The sequence below is a fragment of the Nematolebias whitei genome, chromosome 22, assembly GCF_014905685.2.
Source record: "Nematolebias whitei isolate Nwh7 chromosome 22, NemWhi1, whole genome shotgun sequence".
In the NCBI taxonomy this organism is placed as follows: Eukaryota; Metazoa; Chordata; class Actinopteri; order Cyprinodontiformes; family Rivulidae; genus Nematolebias; species Nematolebias whitei.
In genome coordinates this window covers 24106342-24124408 of record NC_056519.1, presented here as the reverse complement: position 1 = coordinate 24124408, position 18067 = coordinate 24106342, and the positions used below count along the sequence as shown (strand labels likewise).

General features: G+C 39.5%; 1 protein-coding gene across 1 annotated transcript in view; it reads left to right on the top strand.

The window, feature by feature from the left end:
• osbpl8 (oxysterol binding protein-like 8) overlaps positions 1 to 18067 on the top strand; it is a 152483-nt gene that overhangs the window by 98821 nt on the left and 35595 nt on the right. The window contains exons 5-8 of the mRNA XM_037696237.1: positions 12953 to 13026; positions 16272 to 16352; positions 16744 to 16845; positions 16932 to 17135. Of these exons, the coding sequence (XP_037552165.1) occupies positions 12953 to 13026; positions 16272 to 16352; positions 16744 to 16845; positions 16932 to 17135 (461 nt within the window). The remainder of the gene's footprint in view (positions 1 to 12952; positions 13027 to 16271; positions 16353 to 16743; positions 16846 to 16931; positions 17136 to 18067) is intronic.

The following is an 18067-nucleotide window of genomic DNA, read 5'->3' as shown; positions in this document are numbered from 1 at the left end:
AGAAAAAAAAAAAAAAAAAAAAAAAAAAAAGAGAGAGAGAGAGGGGGAGGAGGAACGAACAGGAGGGACCCAACAAACCAAAAGGAAAACAGTATTTCAGTCTTTCATTTATCCTCTAAAAACAAGTCACATGGTAATGTGATGAGTCAATCGTATCAGTCTATACGCTATGAAGGTAAAGATTTTACATATGACACAAAGGGTGTCCACTTGTGGGTAAATTTTTCTGAACTACCTTTCACTGTTAGTAAAATTTTTTCCATCTTCAAGTATAATCTTACAGTATTAAGCCATTGTGATGTAGATGGTGGTGTGGGAGATTTCCAGGCGAGCAAAATACAACGTCTGGCAAGGAGAGAGCAAAAGGCCAAGACCTCCCCCTGCTGGCGGGATAGATTAAGTGTGGTCCCAGGAACTCCAAAAATAGCAATAAGTGGATCACTTTGAAACTGAATCTTAAAAACTCCTGAGAGTATGGAGAAAAAATATTTCCAAAACCCTTGCAGTTTTGGGCAGAAAAAGAACATATGACTTAAGTTGCAAGGTGAAGTCTGACATCTATCACACTGGTCTGGTATTGAGGGGAACATTTTAGATAAACGTGTTTTTGAGAAGTGTACTCTATTTATTACTTTAAATTGTATTAACTGTAGTCTGGCACATGGTGTACTCTGACGTATGCTGAGAATAACTTTATCCCACCATGAATCTGATAGTTTAACACCCAGTTCACGTTCCCATGCAGTTCTAGTTTTACCCGATGAGTCGGCCTCTATTGCCATAAGTTTTCCATAAATAATTGAAAGAGGAGATTTCAAATTGGGGCTCAAAACTAAGAGTTCAACCCATGGTGGGTCAGTAGGCAAAGTTAGAAAATTTTGAAACTGCGATGAAACGCAATGCCTAATTTGGAAGTAAAGAAACAAATGTGAAGTGGGTAGATTAAATTTAGAAGACAATTCTGAAAAACTAAGAAATAAACCATCTTCGTACAGGTCTCTCATTGTTCTAATACCTTTCTCATACCAAATTCTATAGGCAGCATTATTAGATGCTGGAGAAAAAATGTGATTCTTTAGTAACGGCATTTTATTAGAGGGTGATACAAATTTAAAGTGGGACCTAAATTGTGACCAGATCCTGAGTGTTGAGAGCACTATAGGATTTGTAGTAACTGAGGATAATTTAATTGGTAATGATGAATAAATAATTGAAGCGGGCGAAAAAGATGCAGAAATCGACTGAATTTCAAGTTTACACCAAATCAGATCAGGTGAATTTAACCAATAAGTCAGTTTATGGATATGTGAGGACCAGTAATACATTGTAAAATTAGGTAGAGAAAGACCCCCGTTTGTGGTGAACTGTTGTAATAAAGAAAGTCTCATTCTGGGGGCCTTTCCGTTCCATAAAAAAGATGAGACCATCTGATCCAGGGACCTGAAGAACTGTTTGGGCAAGAACAGAGGGATATTTTGATATAAAAACAAAAGTCTAGGTAGCACATTCATTTTGATAATATTAATCCTACCAATCAATGAAAGAGGGAGAGAGTTCCATCTCTGTAAATCTGATGCAATTTGGGAAACTAGTGAGGCCCTTAATAGCCACTTTTAACTATTACATGACACAACTGGCTGTGGCTGAGTGGTTAGAGCTGTCGTCCTCCATTACAAGAGTTGTGGGTTCGATTAGATTCCACCAGCAGTCACATGCCCAAGTGTCCCTGTGCAAGACACTGAACCACTCATTGCCTCCGATGTATGTCCCATCAGTGTGTGAATGTGATAAAGCTCTGATTATTCTTTGTAGAGATCTAGTATAGAGCTGTATGAATGGGTAAATGAGGCACAGATTGTAGAGTAAAGTGCTTTGAGTATCTTGATCAGATAGAAAGGTGCTAAATAAGTACAGTCCATTTACCATTTACAATGGCATGCCATACTACTCGAGTGCCATCTTGTGGCTAGGAATGCGTGATATATACAGTACACGGTAGAAACAATAGAAATTTAGCTTATGATAGAGATCTGTCTTCTACCGGCTAACCGCAGTAATGCTATGTCTGATGGTAAAATCAGAGTTGTCAGATTGAATAGTTACTTTTTTTTTAGTTGAAAACTGTGCGTAAGTGGTGTTAGTATTTTCTTCGAGAGCTAAGTAGCGAAGCTACAAGCTAACTACGGCCAGCTTGCTGTAGTGTTGCCGTATCCGGACGCATGCGCACAACGCTGTGTTTCGTCAAAAGTTTTTTTTTTGTTTTTTTTTCCAGTCAAAAGTTAAAGTAAGCGTTGGTCAGCTTTAGAGAAACCTGCTCTCCGATCTGTGAAAAGAACGCTGTGTTGTGTGATTTTACTGCGAGACTCTCTGGTCAAAGCCACAGAGGAAACTGGTCGCCATTTTGTGTCAGCTCTGCTTAAAGCGGAAGGAGATCCCCACTAGAGGGTTGGAGGGTGAAGTGTTTTCAGTGTAAATTGCTGCTCTGTTGCTGACTGGAAACTGTTGAGTTAACAACATATTCTTTTTTTTTTTTAACATATGGCTAAAACTACATTTGATATCTTTTGCACTGTTTTGCACTACAAGAAAGAAGCCTAATACTTGATTTGTTTATTATTTTAAAACTCTCTGGACCTAGTAGTGGAATTTTCTTAATTGAGATTATTTTGCGGTATAGCAGTTTTCAAAATAAATGATGGCAAAATGACACCCTATGCTTTTTTTTCATTCCTATTGAAAGTTTTATACCAAAAATATATCATGATGTATATCCAACATTTTTCAGTCAGGTCATCTGGATGACCTGACTGAAAAATGTTGGGAAAAATCCATAAATATGTTGATTTGGCGTATAAATTGCAGGACATGCAAATTATGCAAAAAAATGTGACTTAAATGGCGAAAAATACAGTATTTAAAAGTGCATCTAACAGAAAGCTATTTGATATACGTTGTTTGTGTTTCAGTCTTTGAATTGAGACGTGTTTAAATTAAAAAGCAGGATTTAAGGTACAGTGATAATCCTCATTTCAAAAGTGCACTTCATCTAGCTGAAAATTAAGGATTAAATCCGTCGTGTTCATCATGCTGAAAAGGACATTAACCTGGAGACAAGCAAGGCTAGCAAACGCCTGAGCTCTCCTCGCGTCCCCTGTTCCACCTTCACTGAAGACTATTTTTAACTTTTTGTAAACAAAAAAGGCTGAGTGCACAAACCTTGTTCTGTGTATTTCGACTCGGTCCAACCTCTGTCCTCTGCAGTTTGTCCGTCTGCAGCTTGAGGCCGTCTCAGAAGCAGCTGTTCAGGGAGGAACGTGTTTACCATCGTCCGTCTCTTCTAAGGCCTTTCTTTGTCTTCAGATTTGCTCTGATGACCTTTTTGGCCACGAGTCCACTTCTTTCCCGTCTAAAAGTACCTCCTCGAGCTTTACAAATATGAGTCATCAGCTTCAGCTTCATTTATCTTAATCTCTGACATTCAGCTGACCGATGCTAACAGCCTCAGCTGAAGACATCTGGTGCTGGCAAGTTGGATGACTTCACTTTTCTATTTGTTTTATTAATATATGGCATATATTCTCACCTTTTCTGTGAGATTTTAATTCCACATCTCCACGTGTGCGTCTCTGACTGAGTCTGTGCTGGATAGAAGATAACTCCTGGAAGGTTTATGAGCTGTAATTGTAAACAAATAGCAGTTTTCTGCTGTTTTGTTAACCAAAGACCTGGCTGTTAAAATAAAAGTACTGACAGTGCTGCCTCTATCGTTATCCAAGGAGGGCGCCCCACCTTGTCAACAGAACCGAGCGCCTTGCCTACTAAAATAATAAAATTGTCCCCCCCTGAACAACTGCCGGCACTGACGTAGCGCTAAGCTAGCTGCGTAGCGCTCCGCTTCTCATTCACACACCACTCCCCCGTCGACAACTGCCGGCACTAACACTAACGTGCATCCACCCCCACCCCCAACAAGATATGAGTGCCCTGCCAAGCGACCTAGGGGAAACACTAAACCTGCAAATATTGTGCACAATTCTTCTCAGAGCCTGCTTCAGACCCTTTTTACAGGTAACAATAATCGGTTTTAATTTTCACCCTTTCTAGATTAGTACAAAATTAGATTTTTTTAAACAAATCATTATGATATTAGCACAGCATTGCAGTTTTTTTAAATACTTTTCTGATGTCATAAGACTTTCAAATAATGAACTACAATAGTTTAGGTACGGCTCGCGACTTGTCGGTTCATGTGAAATGAGCCCCTCTGGTGTATGAGTAGTTCATTCACACATGGTGATACAAACAGACGAAAGATGATTTTCTCATTAAAACACGCATTGTTTAAAATATCTATTCAAAAAGATGATATATTCTTGGCTTATTACTGCAAACAACACCTAATCTCTGCTGTTGTTGTTGTTGTTGTTTACACCGTACAATGAAGAGTTGAATAAAAAGGTTTGCTAGCCAGAATGAGAACTCGAGGGCTCAAAAGTTTGAAATATTCACAAACCCTGTTTCAAGAAATGTTCCTCTAAAAACTTAGAGCTGCATTTTTATCATCTGAGTTGAATTTTAGTTTGACAATCAAAAAAGCAAAAAAATAAAAGTAAAGTTAGTGTCATCACTGACAAGCAACAGGAACATGAACATCTAGATGCATTAACCCCTGGGAGATCTTTTGGGGAAAATTATGCACACATTTATTTTTGTCCATTGTTTTATTTATTTATTTTGGTGCCATCAGTATATACAAATTTTCTGGCATAGCCTAGATATCTTTCAATTTTATTTTATTTTTGTCAGAATTTTTCAAAGACTCACAATAACTTTCCTCCAACTCGTGTTTCTCAGGGGAAAATAGACCTCGCGGAAAATTCAGTAAAGACGATTTTTTTCCCCCGTATTATTTCATAAAATGCATTCCTATCCATAATGTTTTTTTTTGTTTTGACCTTTATCCCTATGCATCAGAGTTCATGTTCAATAATCCAGATATAAAATCCAACAATGTTCAGTCAGGTTATCTGGACGGTTTCTTTTTTTAAGCTGAGACGTCGACCACCCCATCATTTGAAGAAACTATGCTTTCTGTTTTTTATATTGATTAAAAGTATAATTTCCTCAAATGACTGAGATGACCAAAGATTAATCTATGGTGGCCAAGGCCACTGTTGACCACCCCCTGGCTCCACTATTGCACCTGGGGGTGGATAATGTTACTCCCTCAACTCATCAAGATACGTCACTCTGCAAGGCCTGGGACAAGCAAAAAATCAAAATCTACTTCTATTATACCCCAAAACATTAGGACCTTGTATAAATGAAAGCAGCTATTTGTGAAAAAATGCTGCTAAATAAAAAATTGATCAAAGCACGGATGTTCTTTGCAGTGCATTCGGGGGTGTATTAAGAAAGCAGTGGGATTCCTTTTGCAGGTGATGGAAAGTGATGGGTTGAGCTCACGTAAAACCTCCATAGGGAGGTCACGGTGGTTTATCATTCATCGTGGCATGGCTGCAGTTGTGGCAGTATATCCATGACGTTTGTATTTGCTAAATGTTCAAATAATGAAATGAATTTTTTAAGGGATTTAAAAATATAATAATTTATTTACAGTCATAGTTGACGTACATACCCTTAGTATTGGGCAGCAGCTTTTTGATTTTGCTCAAATGATTTGGGCTTCCTTCTACAAGCTTCTCACAATAGTTTTCTGTATTTCGCCCCATTCCTCGTGACCAAACTGGTGGAACTGAATCAAGTTTGTAGGTCTTCTTGTTCTCACATGCCTTTTGAACTTAGGCCATAAATTTATATGGGATTGATGCCAGAGCTTTGTGATGGTCACTCTAAATCATTGACTTTGTTATTCTTAAGCCAGTTTATGACTGATTTGACAGTATGCTTAGGATCATTGTCCATATGGAGACCCATTTGCACCTAAGCCTTGATATCCTGGCTGATATTTTAGATGCTGCTTCAGTATTTCCACATTGTTCTTTCCTTGTGAAGCCATCACTTTTGTGAAGTGCCCCAGTCCCTTAGACCATAAAACACTCCCACAACATGATTCTGCCACACCCGTCCTACACAGTTGGGAGAATGTTCTTATTTGCAACCTTCCCTATTTTTCCTTTAAATGTAACAATGGTCCTTAAGGCAAGGTGTTTAGCTTTTGTTTCATAGTTAAAAACCAAAACACGTTCATCTCAGAACACTAAACTCATCTCCTTCCAGAGTGGCATGATGGCAGGACATTCTCATGATGTTTATACTTGTGTATAATCACTTGAACAGATGAACGAGGTGCCTTCAGGCATCTAAATGTACCCAACGACAAACGAGTTGTGGAGGTCAACGATTCCCTTCCTGATGTGCTGGCTGAGTTTGTTTGAGTTTGACAAGAGCGTCTTGCGAATGCCTTCACGCTGAAGGAGGTTTTTCAAATTTACATCCATGTTCTAATAGGTCAGGTAGTCTGTGGAGAGTATACAGCACCTTAGCCTAGTGTTAGAGATAGCAATAATCACTGAATTACATTACAACATCAGAAATTGTCGAATTAATAAAATGTTAAACATTTTTAGAAAGCTGATGTTTGAATGATGTGCTGCTCTGAGTTTGAGAAAGTGTTTTCAATAGAGCTTGTTACTTAAAGAGCATTATTTTAGTAATCGACAGTCTTTTCATGACCATTTCCTGTGGATTTTCATGAGGCCGAATTATCTTTGAGTTATTTGACAGCTGAAAATGGTGTAAAGGTGCACCTAACCCTACTTTATAGTCTGATTCTATATACAGTTTAAACATTAATTCAACTATTAAAACAAAAGCACTCATTAATCAGGACAGATGATTACAGACCCTCATCTCTTGATGTATATTTCTTTGGGGGTCTTTTTGGGTAAAACCTGGAACTATCCTGAATAGAAGCATTGATTTGGTCATTTACTTTCAATTTCATGCTGAGATAGATAAAGAATGTAAAAACAGCCTTTCAGCTTCAGTTTTTAGTGATGGTGGCTTTCTCCGGGAATAATAGGACTACCCACAATAAAGTTACTGGACGAAAATACTGAACTGGATTAAGGTTTAATGAATATGATGAATGGTGTGATTTAAATTAGCTCCAGATGGCTGATTCTAGTGGGGACTGCTGTTACTTAAATTTTACACTGTTGCCTAAAAGTAGATTTAGTTTTTTTTCGAAGTGATCATTGACCTAAAGATGTACCCATTTTTCCCGTTTTTGTCCCCCATCGTGGAGCAAATGGGGGGAATTGGAAATACCCTCTGACTAGCCGTCCGTCGGTGCATGTTGTGAACATAACTTGAAAAATATGTGAGGTACCGACTTCCATTTTGGCATGTGGCTGCATCTAGATGTAAGATTTCACTAACTCTGGGTAATGATTGAAAGTATGAGATTGTGGATACAAGTGGTCAAAATGAATTTTCTCCACAGGGTAGCTAGACTCTCCCTTAGAGATAAGGTGAGAAGACTAAAGAGAAGAGCCACTGCTCCTCACTTTGAGAGGAACCAGTTGAGGTGGTTCAAACATCTGGTGAGGATACTCCCTGAACGCCTCCCTAAGGAGGGACTCCAACATGTCCAACTGGAAGAAAACCTCTGGAAAACCCAGGACATGCTGGAAAGACTGTCTCTTGTCTGGTCTGGGAACATCTTGGAGTCCTCCCAGAAGAGGTGGCTGAGGAAAGAGTTGTCTGGCCCTCTCTGCTCAGATGGAAGATAATGGATATAACCTAGTTAGGATGACATCATCGTCCATCATTATATTTTAAAGTGCACATTCTTTGAATTAACAGGTTTTATTTACTATTACCCATGGCCTGTTTTTGCAGCATGTTTTTACTAAAGCAGATGGGAGTTCCAGTAAAATGAGATTCAGTTCTGACCTGCTTCCATTTGCTCCATGGTACTCCCATCTTTTCTCTCTCTACTACAGACTCTTGTCCAGATTACAAATGTGGCATTTGGAAATAAAACTGTGCAGTGGCTCTAACAAGGTAGAGTCAGGTCCTTCTTTGTTGAAACGTTAGATTAATCTACCTGGATTATTGAGCATGCATCAGAACACTGTGCTCCTTCAGTCTCACAGCTGAATACTGATGGCCTGTGGTTAACAGACAGCAGTAATAAAATATTTACAGGCTCTCTGTCCTCTTAAAACCACCAGGGTCACCAGCTGCTGGGATCTCAGAAGGAAATCTGTTGCATGGTTTTGAGAAATTATTTTTTGTAATTAGGATACAAATTAACTAAAATAAATTTCAAATTTCCTTCTACTGTAGAAAGGTTTCTTCTCATTTTTATTTTTTATTTTTTTCGGCTGCTCTCTTCTTCAGGAGTCTCCACAGCGAACTAACTCGCACAAAGACTTGGTGATTGTTTGTACGCTGGATGTCCTTCCTGATGCCACCACAGCCCTCTGTGTGGAGCAGAGAGCTGCCTTGTAGGGTGCCCGGAGTAGCAGATGGTGGGGGTTCAGGGCATTGCTCAAGGGCCCAGAGTGGTGCACATGAGGGTGAAGGCAGGTGTGGGTGCTTCACCTTTCCCACCCACAGTTTGTTGATGCTGGTCAGGTGGTGGAACCGGTGACCTTCCGATCTCTAGCTCGCTTTCTCTAACTTCTGCGCCATCGCTCCCCCCAGAGAGGTTTCTTCTAATATAGATTAAAATTATACAATATTAGGTCTCACTTTATATTTAAAGAAAAAAAAGTCAGGTTGTTCGTGATTAATTTAGTTTTGTAATTTTGGTGTATTGTCGCTGGGGAGCGAGTGGGGGAAGGGGCTGTTTTGCTTTTATTATGAAGATTAATCCGTTTCAGTTTTGCTTAATAAGATCTTTTACAAACCGGATTCCAAAAAAGTTGGGACACTAAACAAATTGTGAATAAAAACTGAATGCAATGATGTGGAGATGGCAAATGTCAATACTTTATTCGTAATATAACATAATATAACATAGATGACACTGGCATTGTCAGTGAACACAATCCACCGTGCCATCCGCCGTTGCCAGCTGAAACTCTACAGTGCAAAGAGGAAGCCATTTCTAAGCAAGCTCCACAAGCTCAGACGTTTGCACTGGGCCAGGGGTCATTTAAAATGGAGTGTGGCAAAATGGAAGACTGTTCTGTGGTCAGATAAGTCACGATTTGAAGTTCTTTATGGAACACCGGGACACCATGTCATCCGGACCAGAGAGGACAAGGATAGCCCAAGTTGTTATCAACGCTCCGTTCAGAAGCCTGCATCACTGATGGTATGGGTTTGCATGAGTTCTTGTGGCATGCGCAGCTTGCATGTCTGGAAAGGCACCATTAATGCAGAGAACTATGTTCAGGTTCTAGAACAACATATGCTCCCATCTAGACGTCATCTCTTTCAGGGAAGACCCTGCATTTTTCAACACGATAATGCCAGACCACATTCTGCAGCAATCACAACATCATGGCTACGTAGGAGAAGGATCCAGGTACTGAAATGGCCAGCCTACAGTCCAGATCTTTCACCTATAGAGAACATTTGGCGCATCATAAAGAGGAAGGTGCGACAAAGAAGGCCCAAGACGATTGAACAGTTAGAGGCCTGTATTAGACATGAATGGGAGAGCATTCCTATTTCTAAACTTGAAAAACTGGTCTCCTCTGTCCCCAGACGTCTGTTGAGTGTTGTAAGAAGAAGGGGGGATTCCACACAGTGGTAAAAATGGACTTGTCCCAACTTTTTGGGGATTTGTTGATGTCATGAAATTTGGAAACAACAGATTTTTCCCTTAAAATGTTTAATTCTCTCAGTTTAAACTTTTGATCTGTGATTTGTGTTCTATTCTGAATAAAATATTAGATGTTGGCACCTCCACATCATTGCATTCAGTTTTTATTCACAATTTGTTTAGTGTCCCAACTTTTTTGGAATCCGGTTTGTATTTTAATTCCTTAATTTATGTATTTTCAATCCAGTAAATTTATGTAAGCATATGTGTTTTAATATATGGGGTTATGAGCTATTGTCCCAAGTTAGAAAATAGTTTTTTCCAATAATTCAGTATATCAAGTAATGGTCAGATGTCCCAGTTTTTCCTCAGCCTTGAACGCACCATCATCTTTGTGAATCTGGAGCAGTATGAAAGTCTCAAAAGTTACATTCACAGGCTGCTGATCCATGCACTCATTTTGACTGTGCAGGTGATTTGTGCTCAGGTATTTGACCATTTGTATGCACAGAATATTCCTTCTTATGCAAATTGAAATATGTACAATTGAAATACTGTTTATTCATTTGTAAATTTATGTAGTATGCATTTATAAAACTTGTAATGTGCATGTGGATTTTACTGTACACATACAAATCTTACACGCTACTTTAGAGACTGTTTTATCTTCATAGGGATAATGTCGGGATAATTACTGTAAGGAAAGAAAAAAATCACTGTAATGCCACTTTAATTGGTGATATGTCACTTTATCTGTGCTGCTGATTATTCATGCTGCTGATTTATTGCATTTAAGCTGCTTTATTCATACCAGTCTGCTCACAGCAGACTCATGTTCGTGCTGCTGTTTAATACACCGTGTAATTTTTCATTATTATTGTTTAGTACATATCTTTGGGGCCGAGATGGTTTAGAGGCAGGCCAGCCGACTCAAGATCCGAAAGTCACAGGTTCGATCCCCCGTCATTGCGCATCTCGTGGTGTCTCTGAGCAGCACACCCTATCCCCAAATTGCTCCCCAGGTGCTTCCAATAGCTGCTCACTGCTCCACCTGGTGGTGGATGGGTTAAATGCAGAGAGCCAATTTGGCCATTGTATGGAAACATACAATGATAATACATAACACATTATTATTATTATTATTATTATCTTAGATCCTTGTATACCGTTTCTTTTTATACTTTACATTTTTGCTATTGTTGGGTGTAACTGGGACCTTGAGTACACAATTTTGTTCCACCTCATGTACCACATGTGATGGATGCAAATGACAATAAAGAACCTTGAACCTTGATAATAGCAATTTTAATGTTTTATATCTAGGATAATTTGTTTATGAAGTGTTCAGCGTTTATCACTGCCGTGTGTTCTTCAGAACTTCTCAAATAACTTTTTTAAAGTTCTTGCTACGGATGAAAACACCTTTTTTTGGTTTTCAGTGGATTGCAACATTTTTGAAGTATTGAAATTCAATAAATTATATTTGTATGTGTGCGTGCTTGAAAGTTTGTGAACTCTTTATAATTTTCAATATTTCTGCATCAAAATTACCTAAATCATCATCAAATTTTCACACAAGTCCTAAAAGTAGATAAAGAGAACCCAGTTTAACAAATGAGACATTATATTTGATTATTTATTTATTGAGGAAAATTATCCAATATTACATTTTTTATATTCTAAAGTTTTACAAGGCATTAGCCTATGCTAGGTTATCTAAATGTTCGCTAGCTTGAGAGGCACCTAGCTAATGACTAGCAGGTTGGAGGATTGAAGAGAATTTGCTGTTGATTTTTTTTATTTATTTTACAGATCAGTTAAAATAAACCACATGCTGTTTTACATGTGTGTGTGTGTGTGGGGGGGGGGGGGGGGGTGTAGGCCTGTCACAATAGCAGATTTTCTCTCAGAAATTATTGCGATAAACGATAATATTGTTTGAAATTTGACAATAATTAGTAATTGTTGTCAAATTTAAGAAGAAATGTTGGTTAACTTTTGTGTGTAGTACCGGTTTTGACCACTGAATGGCAGTATAAGACAGTTTGAACTGAAGGATGGATAATGAGGGAGCAAGCAGCATGACTCTTTAAGAAAAATGGGAGGGAGGCCCCTTGACATGACATGGGCTGTTTCGCTCTCCTTCCTTTTTTCAGTTCTCAAAATGGCAGATGCTCGTGTGGTTTGGGCTCTTTAGCATAGCATTTTTCACACAAAGCTTTTAACAAAAAACCAGTAAACAAGTTCTCAGCTTCTTTTTGCAGAGAAAAACAACTTTTTAGACAAAGTCACGGGTTTCAGCTGTGAATTTTGGAGCTTCGACAAGACGGAGGTTTTTTCACGAGGTCAGCCTGTTAGCTTAGCTCATAGCTTAGCTTCTCAGCTTAGCTACTTTTAACAATCTAAAAACGCAATTTTGGACGGTTAAAATGGATTTTAAAGATAAAAGAGAAATGGAGGGGTCAGTGAAGAGCACCGGAATTGAACCTTTTGTTCATCCAGTGTCTTCAGTAGAAAGAGAGAGACACGAAGAAACGATAAAGCCGATAAATGAAAATGAGATTGATAATTTTCATTTATCATGCGATTAATTGATTTACTGTTTATTGCGACAGGCCTATGTGGGTGTGCGCTTGTATGTGTGTAAATCCACAACCCCTAATATTCGAGGAAAATTTATGATTTCTTGTATTGCTTTAAAATATAGTTTCCTGAAATTTTTGAGGTGGCTAAAGATTAATCTATGGTTACCAAGGACCCCATTGGCTACACAGACAAGCAATAAAAACAAACCAACTTCTGTTTTTCCACACAGTGTAACTCCACCCACTTGAACATCCATCCATTATCTTTTACCCGCTTCTTCCATTTTGGGTCACGGGGGTCGCCGGTGCCCATGTCCAGCAATCACTGTGCGAGGGGCGGGGTACACCCTGGACAGGTCGCAAGTCCCACTTGAACATCTTGCATCTAAAGCATTAAGGGTTACTTGTTCCCTGTTCAATTCCAGTCCAGAAACACTCATCTTGAAAACTACAAACATTTACTCTTCAAATCCCTCAGAGACGGGGTCATCGGTGTACCCCTTGTGGTATTTAGAAGCAGATATGTGTGAAACCACATCATGGTCGTCCTCTGCTGACTAACATGTTCAGTACACAGAGACACTCATGTGCTGAACCTCATGTTGTATGTTTTGTGTTCCAGGTTTTGAGAGAGGGAAGGAGGACCTCCTGCCTCTGCCTTTGAAAGAAGACTCCAACTCCATATCTAAGAGCAAGGTAGGATTAATCACTTGATGTGGCGTCAGAGCTGTGAAGGTAAAACTGGGGGATTCAGGGGATTCATGTGTGGGTTCTAATGAAAGCCAGTAAATAATATGGCTACTGCTATATTTTTTTCTTGCCTGAGCCACAAGCAAGCCTGCAGCGAGGTGATTAATACATTTCATCCACTGTTCCTTCATCAAATATTTATCGGTTATCGTTCATAACACAGAGCTTCTTTCAATTAATCTGTGTGGAGGAGACCTGTAGAGTTTATTTTTCAAGGTTTCAATCAGATATGTCCATCAGGGCAAATATGGCTGTCTGAATCTGTCATCTGAAAGTCTCGATTTTCTTTTTCCATGTCCGATCGTGACTTTAAAATGGTTTATTTGTGGACATTATTGTTTTATTGTTTTTCTATTCTGTTGTCTCCATCCAATGCTTACACACACACTTATACAAACACATCTCTCCCATCACTCCTAATGGCACATGGGATAGGGAAAGACGTCTTTAGTTACACAGTGGGGGCTGCCAGTAGGATTAGGTGTTGGATATGTCGTCCATTTACAATTAGAGTTCATTGTTAGATTTTAATTAGGAACAAAATTTTCCACTTTAATTTAGCAAATGTAATTTTCCCTTTTTAAGAGTTTTGACCTCCAGCCCAGTGGCTCAGTTGGTAGAGCTGTTGCCTCTCAACAAGAAGGTCACCAGTTCAAATCCTGGTCGGGGACCCTTCTGGATGGAGAGTGAATGGTTGTTTGTCTCGTTTGTCTCTATGTGTCCCTGTGATGGACTGGAGACCTGTCCAGGGTGTCCCCCACCTCTCACACAGTGATGGCTGGATATGAGCACCAGTGACCCAAAAAGAAAAAAGCGTGTAAAGATAATGGATGGATGTCAAAATCCAAAATGGCCACCACCATGTGTGTGTGTCTTTGTATTTGTTACTTTGTAAGGCCCATTTTTCCAATATATACTACACTGTGAGGACCAACTGCTTCTTATGGGGCCCAAAGCCCAGACCCCATAAGAAGCAGTGCCGCTGGTGGATTAGGGGTTAGGTTTAGGGTCAGGGTCAATGAATGAAAAATTAATGGAAGTCAATGCAAAGTCCCTGTAAAAATAGAAAGGCAAACTTGGGTCTGTGTGTGTGCGTGTGTGCGTGCTTACGTACGTAAATCAATCACCCCAATCATTTGAGGAATTCATGATTTGTAGTTTTTATATTTCTTAAAATTATAGTTTCCTCAAAGGATTTGGGTGGCCCTGGGGGTGGCTGAAAATAAATCTATGGTGTTGAAGGTCACCACTGGTCACCCCTTAGCTCCACTATTGTTCTTTGTGGTGGATAAAATTACTCCCTACACTTTCAAGGATCTGTCGCTCTGTTCTTCTGCACAATGTAACTCCATCCACTTGAATATTCACACCAAAAATGTAAAAAGTTTTCTTTCATTTCTATTTTAATTCTAGTCCAGAAAAACATTCATCTCGAAAACTTCAAACATTCACTTTTCACATCCCTTAGCGACAGGGGACATCAGCACACTGCTTGTTTAAATTTTCCTGTAGGTGTCAGTCATCAAAATCTTCAAGTTCTTTTACAACAAGGGCATAAAAAGCTGCCTGTAGCTCCTTAAATCAGCACAGAGCTGGTTAAACACATCTGGTATATTTCTTCTCTGTTTCTTTTTGTTGTTGTTGGTAACTTCTTGTTTTAAAACTAAAGATACCATAAACAGAAAACTGAATATCTTTGTTCGCCCCATCTCAAACAAACGAAACAAAAACATGTTTAAACACACCTGCATCAACACTTCCTGGTTGTTGGACTAATGCTCGTTGATGACAGAATGTCAGAATATGGCCCTACCCTACTGTATTTTCCGCCGTACATGTCGCATCACCCGATAAGTCGCATCAGTCCAAATATGTCTAAAAAACTTGAAAAATATCTAAATATGTCACTTCGCCGTATATGTCACATCTATTATGCGTCACCGCTGACAACCCAGAAATGTGGGCCAAAAATCGATGGGCTGCCAAATGGCGGTCGCGGGAGCGTACATGCGAGGACTTTAACAAGAATTAAAAAAATTAACACCTAAAAACAATTTTGTTTGCTCGAAATTATAGTACAGGTGTGTCTCAGTCTACCTTTTACTTAATAAATCCACTTTGATGATCAAATCAGCTGTATCCAATTTGCAGAGGCGGCGGGAACGCGTAGAGGGATGAGCCTCTGCATTTCTTCGAAATTTAACAAGATAAACACCTAAAAACAATTATTTGTTTGCTCGACTTTATAGTAAATGTGTGTCTCACGCTAACATTTGCTTAATAAAAGGACGTTAACAGTCAAATCAGCTGTATTTCAAACGTATTTGCTGCCTCGGTGCTCCGGGAGCACGCACACAGGGAGGAAATCAGGAAGGAGGAACGCTGTTCGTTTCTTCGAAATGTAACAAGAAACGCACCTAAAACAATTATTTGTTTGCTCGAAATTATAGCAAAGATGTGTCTCAGTTGAACCTCTACTTAATAAATGCACTTTAAAGGTCAAATTAGCTGCATTTTGTCGGGGCGGTGCAGCCGTTTTGACGGTTGCTCCATTTGCGAGCAGAACGAAGGTAGAAGACTATGGCAGGCCGATTGTGTCATTAATAGATGGTGAAGATTCTCAGACATCCAGAACACGGTAAATTAAAAAAAAAAGTTCAAGACAAAAACAATGAAGTATAAAGTATAATATATAAAGTCCAGTTATTTTTGTCTTGAACTTTTTGAATTTGTCATTATAGCCACTTTTACCTGTTACATTATACAACGTCATGCCTGCTGCCATCTAGTGGCTGAAAGGGGTACTGTTCTTTTTCAGAATGAATGAAAACGGTCATATCTCAGCCAAACATTGGTTTATAAATATGGGGAAAAAATCCATAAATAGCTTCGGCCTATATGTCGCAGGGCATGTAAATTATGCAAAAAAACCTGCGACTTGTAGAGCGAAAAATACGGTAGTTACTATTGAAAAATCCAGGTCAAACAGACGAGTCTTGTTTCAATCACTTCTCTTTATTCATCATTAAGATGAAAGAAAACACTTTGCAGATCAGACATTTAGTCCTTGTGGAGATCTTCAGGTCACACAGCTGAAAGTTGTTTTTGTAGCTTGACTTGGAGACAGCGGAGAACTTCAGGAGGTGTAAACATGTTCCAATTGGATGTTTTGTCTTCGTTTGTGTTCCCAGTCTGAAACCAAGCTGTACAATGGATCAGACAAGGATGTGTCAGCATCTGGAGGAAAGCTCACCAAGAAGGAGTCCCTCAAGGTATGTGAGCTTTAAAGCAGCTTAAGTCTTGTGTATCCGGACGCTAATTCTCAGGGCAGGCATAACAAGCCATTAAAAATACTCATTCCAGGTGGATCAATCTTGGAATCCTGCCAAACAATCTTATCTTAGCGTACGATTTATTTGACACAAAATGTTGAATATTTTTTTCTTTCAAATCGTTTGGTAATGTCCTCAGTGTGCAAATTGAACAGCAGATATCACGAGTGAAATGGTAAATCCGATGCAAATGGTGTGTCACTTACAGCAAGGTGTTATTTGATCAGAAACACCGAGGAGCCATTGAAGAACAGAAAGAACCCATGAGTGAGAAAGGAGCATTCTGAGTTGTGCAGATTTTTTGTTGTTCATCCTCCTGTGCTCCCTGCAGGTGCAGAAGAAGAACTACAGAGAGGAGAAGAAGAGGGCCACCAAGGAGCTGCTCAGCACCATCACAGATCCTTCTGTCATCGTCATGGCCGACTGGCTGAAGGTGGAGTGCTCCTCCTCCATATTCACTGTGTAATCCACCTCTGTAGTTTTCTGCACTGCTCATCTGTGCATATCCTGTGTCTCCAGATCCGTGGCACTCTTAAAAGCTGGACCAAGTTGTGGTGTGTCCTGAAACCTGGTGTCCTGCTCATCTATAAGACTCACAAGAACGGGCAGTGGGTGGGAACGGTGCTGCTAAACGCCTGCGAGCTGATCGAGAGGCCTTCCAAGAAGGATGGCTTCTGTTTCAAACTCTTTCACCCGCTGGAGCAGTCCATCTGGGCCGTCAAGGTCAGGAAATGAGCCTCAAGTAGTTGTGTTTGTCAGAAACCCGTCAAAAGAAAGCTGCTCCAACGAAATGAAGAAGTAAAAATCCTTTCATCAGTAGCTTCTTTTACTACACAATGTAGACTGGAAAGTGTCAGACAACAGTGGCTGTGGAGGGATTAGATTTATTTTCAGTGTGCAGTTAATGTAAATGGACTTAAGTTTTGTTGTTCCACGTTGTGGAGTGAAGTGGGGTTAATTGTAAAAACCCATCTGTTCATACGTGCATGTTGTGAGCATGGTAACTACGAAATTAAGCGATATACAGATTTATATTTCGATTTGTGACTATAACTAGTCTAGTCTACCAGACTCTCTCTCATTCTCTCTCTCTCATATATGTATATCTACAGGTCCTTCTAAAAAAAATAGCATATTGTGATAAAGGTCATTATTTTCCATAATGTAATGATAAAAATGAAACTTTCATATATTTTAGATTCATTGCACACCAACTGAAATATTTCAGGTCTTTAATTGTTTTAATACTGATGATTATGGCATACAGCTCATGAAAACCCAAAATGCCTGTCCCAAAAAATTAGCATATCATGAAAAGGTTCTCTAAACAAGCTATTAACCTAACCATCTGAATCAACGACGTAACTAAACACCTGCAAAAGATTCCTGAGGCTTTTAAAAACTCCCAGCCTTGTTCATTACTCAAAACCGCAATCATGGGTAAGACTGTCAACCTGACTGCTGTCCAGAAGGCCATCATTGACACCCTCAAGCAAGAGGGTAAGACACAGAAAGAAATTGCTGAACGAATAGGCTGTTCCCAGAGTGCTGTATCAAGGCACCTCAGTGGGAAGTCTGTGGGAAGGGAAAAGTGTGGCAGAAAACGCTGCACAACGAGAAGAGGTGACCGGACCCTGAGGAGGATTGTGGAGAAG